This window comes from Centropristis striata, chromosome 15 (assembly GCF_030273125.1).
Source record: "Centropristis striata isolate RG_2023a ecotype Rhode Island chromosome 15, C.striata_1.0, whole genome shotgun sequence".
In the NCBI taxonomy this organism is placed as follows: Eukaryota; Metazoa; Chordata; class Actinopteri; order Perciformes; family Serranidae; genus Centropristis; species Centropristis striata.
In genome coordinates, this window is record NC_081531.1 from 19,947,720 (window position 1) to 19,953,346 (window position 5,627).

The 5,627-nt window shown below is 33.7% G+C and overlaps 1 protein-coding gene across 1 annotated transcript; it reads right to left on the reverse strand.

The window, feature by feature from the left end:
* Positions 1-1,098: 1,098 nt before the first annotated feature.
* LOC131987005 (cornifelin homolog B-like) lies at positions 1,099-4,969 on the reverse strand. Its single transcript, XM_059352150.1, has 4 exons — positions 4,630-4,969; positions 3,510-3,623; positions 2,741-2,892; positions 1,099-1,590 (listed from the first exon to the last, which is right to left on the reverse strand). Exons 2-4 carry the CDS (start codon positions 3,613-3,615, stop codon positions 1,468-1,470), a joined length of 381 nt encoding a protein of 126 aa, XP_059208133.1. The 5' UTR covers positions 3,616-3,623; positions 4,630-4,969; the 3' UTR covers positions 1,099-1,467.
* Positions 4,970-5,627: the final 658 nt, after the last annotated feature.

Below are 5,627 nucleotides of genomic sequence, written 5' to 3' on the forward strand. Positions count from 1 at the left end.
TACACTAACTGTTGGACGTGAAAAAACCTACCAATGTTATGTCAAGTGTGATAAAAAAAAAGCTAGACACCATGTTAAACTTTTAAAATGAAATATTTGGTTTAGTGACTTTTAAAAAAAAACCGTAATATTATAATAATGTTTAATTTTGACCAGTAAAGTAAAATAATTATTATCTTATCAGTTTAACTTGACATTACTCTTTTTATTTACACCATGCATAATATTTTATCTATTTCTATGTATAGACTTGCTTTTATTTATTGCTTTCTTATAATGACTGTGATACACAGGTTGGACAGAATAACAGAAACACACCACAGTCTTATTTAACAGTCCTGCAGCAGTTAATTCATTTGTCTTTCCAAAGCCAGAGTTGGATGCTGTTATTTTCTGACTGAACGTCACTATTTTCCCAATAATTATTACCAAATTGCATAGTTCTTTCCAGGCAACTGTGTCAACACTAAATCATAATAGACAGGAAGTTGTTGAGTGCCACTTAGCAATATGTGTCAGCTTTAATAGAGGTCTGAGTGTCTCAGACATTCACTGACTGTGCCCGTGGTCTCAGACACATTCTGTGATGTTCAGTGCAGAAAAGCTTCATTTATTGGAAGGTGTTTTTGTTATGTTATCCTCCTCCTGTGTAGGCGGTTGACAGGAACAATAAGGTGAGACATGACGTGGTTTGCTGCAGATCATTGGTCTGATCCACTTTGACCCCACATGGCCTCAACCGGCTATAAAACTATCAGCTCATTGTGAAGTGTGTGGCTCCCTCTAGCAGATTTCCTAGGTATTACATCAGGATTTTAAAATAAGAGTTAATTTTCTCTTTGCAGTGTTGTACATTTGTGACTTGATTTATATATTTATTTGAATGTGTTTTTACCTTCTACTAACAGTGCTGTAAGAATACACAGAATATAAAGCAAACTATATTCATTTAACTTACTTTAATGACATTCACTCAATAATAAAAGTCACCTCGTGACATTATGACATTAGCAGACTAATCTAAAAACAAAAAAATATATTTTAAAAAGTAAATGTGCATATATATTGTAAATAAAGCAAAATAAAACTATTGATTGATTTAAGATGTTCCTGTTTGATAAATTGTAACAAATAGTAATACCAATAATTACAAATTAAATATTAATAATAAAAAGCCTATACAACATCTAAAAAGTAGGTTGTCCGATAATAAGTGTGGGTGTGATTACAGAACCAAAAAATTAACAGAAAGAAAATTACATGGTAAACTATTATACAAAACTTCTGAATCCCAGGCCAGGGAATTCATTAGTTGATAAATGCTCATGAAGGGTTATACATTAATCCTATAGGCACACATTTATGGTGAGAGTTTTCAGTCAGTGATTTTTTTCTCTCTCAGTCTCTCTCAAAGGACTCCAGTCTACAGTGTGGTGGTTTATGACAGCCCTAGTGGAGGTGACGGGGTCATGTGTTCTTGGCACTGACTAGAACGACTTGGAGGTCTCGTCTCTCCATCTCTCTGGACATCTGACACCAGGTGCAGGGCATACAGAAGGAGGCGTACACACAGTCCCTACACATGGTGTCCTGCGGGCAAGATACAGTGATGACAGGTCAACAGGTGAATAATCTGATGTGAGTCAAATTTGATTTGATTTTAATTATTAATTCATACATTGAAATACAGGTGCATTAGAATATCATGTTAAAGTCAATTTCCAGTAGTTCAAGCCATGTATTGAGTGCATATAGATGGACATACTTCTCACATTTCCATATTAAACATACTTTTTGAAATTGGTCTTTTGTAATATTAAAAATGTTGAGATACTGAATTTTAGGTCTTCATTAAATGTAAGCCATAATCATTAGAATTAGAAGAAATTTAATAAATGAAGACATGAAATGTGTCATTCTGTGTGTAATTGATCTATATAATGTGTTATTTCCACTTTTTGAATTGAATTACTGACATAAATAAACTTTTCTATGATATTCTAATGTATTGAGATGCACCTGTACATTATGTCCTCCGACCATTTATGAATTCTTAGCCTAAAATATAATTTGAAGCCCTGAAACACTGTTCACATTAGTCGTACCATGGAGGGTAGTTCTTTTAAACATGATAACAAAGGTTTCCAAGCATTCACAACGCAGCTTTTTTAAAGCCAAGCTATGATCTTTCCCCAAGTAGTTCTTCTTTGTATACTTTTATTATGGTGGTGATAAAGTTTCCACAGCCCAAAACAAGATTTCTGTATTGTCATCATTTTGGATGTACACAGTCGCCCATAAAGTTGGAATAATTTTTTTAGACACAATCTTGTTAATTGTGGTTTTATTTTCATTGTAATATGTTTGGAAGAGATTGATTTATAAAGTTTGAGAAGATATATACTTTATCTGTCAAGAATAAATCACATTTTCACCATCATTTGATTTTTTTTCACCATCACTTTTTTTTGAGAGACTTTTTTTGAGACTCTTTTATTACTTTGACTGTTTAATATACACATGTCATTGCTGCTAACAACACTTGAGATTTGTTTTACAAATGAACTTTAGTTATGTCATATAAGTTATGGGGGAGTATTATTTATCTTTAATTGTAAATATGTTTATGAATTAAAGATATATGGGTCAAAAGAATACAGATTAGGACTTTATGGCATCCAGGTCTCAAACCTTTCTGCCAGCTAATTACAGCAACCACAACGGAGAATTGTGGCCTTACTTTGATGCCGTAGCGCTGCCGCATGGAGACCCTCATGGACATGGTGATGGGAGGGATGCAGCCGATGTCCAGCAGGGGGAGACAGAGACATTGGCCATATTTCTTGGAAGTTATACAGGCGAAGCATGGAAAGCACCAGAAAGCGAAACAACCTTAAGAGGAAAACAGAAAAACAAAAAGATAAGCACACTGATACTAATAAAAAGACACACCTGCAAACATCCAGAGAAAAGAAACACAGGTAATGTTTTAAGATACAAATTGAGATATGAGGAAGGAAGTAAATACATCACCTACTTATGTCTTTAATGAATGAGGATTTCAGGTTTGGTATAAACTATTTCTCAGATTAGTTGATATAATTTTGGTTTATTGTCATGTAGCATAGATTTTTGTGTGTATTACATCATTTTTAAGTTTATTAATTGTTCAAATCAACAAATAAGATTGTCTGTTTTTGTGAGTTTTAGAATAAATTAGTGAGGAAACAACAGATTGACTTTGTGTTGTTATCCCCTGTATTTTTGTGAAGCTGGTAAAAAGACAAACATGTTTTTAATGTTTCAATGGACAAAGACTTGCCCTGTAAGTGAGAAAACAATGTCCTTTTGTCACAGATACAGCATAGCGTGACTATCTGTGCACAAGGGATAAAAATCTAATCTGACTTAATCTACAACTTCATTATTAAAAAAAAGAACTAGATGAACAGCTTCTGCAGAATATTATCTTTACCAGTTTATCTTTCACTGCTTGAACTGACACTTACACTCTGGCACGTTTTGACAGCAGTCACAAATCCCAGATCCCCACTCTTCAGAGTCTTGGTTATCCATCACAGGCTGAGGCTGCCTGATGACCATCTTGGACGACATGGTGGCTTCTTAAGGAGGAACAAGGATGTAGAGTTCACATTACTCATTGTTATTAACGTCACGAAACAAACGTGAAAAAAGTGCCAAGAAAGCATTCCTGGGAGCTGGTGATACCCGGAAAGTAATTCAGAGTTATTTGTTTAAAGCCTTCCTGTTTGTTCTGTTGGATGTTGTCGTTTTACTCATTTTCTGTAAAATGAGGAAAAAACTGCTAGTGGTGCTCTGATGAAGACTAGATTAAAATGTCAGCATAACCAATAAAACCAATTTTTGAAGAAGAGGGGTTTGATGAGATCTCTCTTGAAGCTCTGGTTTGTTACAACCCTGATTCCAAAAAAGTTGGGACGCTGCCTAAAATGTAAATAAAACATAATATGCTGAATATGCTGATCCTTTCTGACACAAAGTCATGGAAAAAAATATTAGATCACCTTTTTTCCCCCCTTGCTTTCTTGTTCATTTAATGCCTGGTAACTAAAGGTAAAGGCAAAGACATTGAAGAAAACAATGGTCTAATAATTTTTCCATGACTGTATATAAAGACAATATATTTTAGATTTCAAAGTGATAAAGTTTAACCAAGTGATTTCTTGTGACTAAATCTAATCTGTTCTGATCTGTAAACCATAGATTTGACAGATCAGAAGACAGTTTGGTTGTCAAATTTATCAGTTGTGAACATGGTTGTGAATGAATGGAATATACAAACTTTTGTAATCTACATTTAAAATTCTAATTATACATTCTAATCTATGGTACATGTTTGTAATGAAGAATATATGACTGTATAAATAGCAAATATTTATCTTATAATATGATAATCCCCTTTAACACAAGGTGGAGAAGAGGTGGAGCTTTATATAATAATATTTTTTTTTAAAAGAATACAACCATTACATGAGAGAAGAATTAGATGACAAAAATACCAAAAACAGACAGGTTAGGAATAATAAAAGCAAGCCTGTGTATAGAATAGTTTTTATTTATTACAGCTGAAGTCACTTAATGTCTCACCTGTGTGTTCGTGTGAAGAGACAGCTCTGCGTTGTAGTCCGGTCACAGCTGAAGTCTGTACTGAGAAGCTGTCATTTCCAAACTAAGTTTAGCAACACCTGCAGACAGACAGAACAAACTGGACAGACCAGTCCTCCCTGCGCTTCTTGGATATCACTTATTTATTGTAACCAGCAGAGGATTAAAACGAGGGTGGGACCAGGACATGAATGGAAATTGTGACACTGTAATAAACCTAACTTAATCATCATCAGATGATAATTTAATTGGTTGAAAATCAAGATTTGTACTGCTGTAGACATTTTTCTTAAATATTGTCTTATATTATCGTTGTGCAGAAGCTTTTACAATTAATCTTGAAAAAACAACAACACTAGAATAGTATTAGTATTGAATCATTGACAAACAATACAAATATGCTAAGACATTGCTAGAGTCAAAGTGTAAGAACTTCATCTCAACGAGCCCGTAACTTAACTCATTTCAGCTTTATACTGGACTTTATATAGCACATTTCATGCTTTTCAAACATGCAGTCTAATGTAATATCACACCTGGTATTACCATGTGATATATTCACATACATTCTATGCATTATGACATTTAATTTATGGGCTTTTGTATTTAAACCGGCTTTTAATGAGCCTTATTTTCTCAAGTCTGTGTGCATGATGCATGCCGTGATTTAACCTTAATATGCAAATGTAAACAGGCAGACTTTGTGACTGTGGTAGCTAGTGGAAGAAGTAGTGTTAGGTGACCACTACAAGTGAATGTGTTAAAGATTTTAACTAATAGTTATCACCATGAAATGTCCCCAGTTGATTACTGAAAGATTTTTTCACTTCTTAAATTCTATACCTAAATATGCACATGCAGCATTATCTAACGCTAACTTTTGTTGAATTTAAGCTAAATATATACTATCCTAAAAAGCCTAACTGCAGTAACTACATTTTTGGTCGAATTTGAGTAATAACTAAGAATGAACTCCATAA

Excerpts from the sequence above, each read along its gene's own strand:
- LOC131987005 (XM_059352150.1), bottom strand. The coding sequence starts at position 3,615 with ATGTCGTCCAAGATGGTCATCAGGCAGCCTCAGCCTGTGATGGATAAC. Across the intron at positions 2,893-3,509 it reads CTGTCAAAACGTGCCAGAGT|GTTGTTTCGCTTTCTGGTGC; the intron begins GTAAGTGTCAGT and ends TTTCCTCTTAAG. Across the intron at positions 1,591-2,740 it reads GGCAGCGCTACGGCATCAAA|GACACCATGTGTAGGGACTG; the intron begins GTAAGGCCACAA and ends TCTTGCCCGCAG.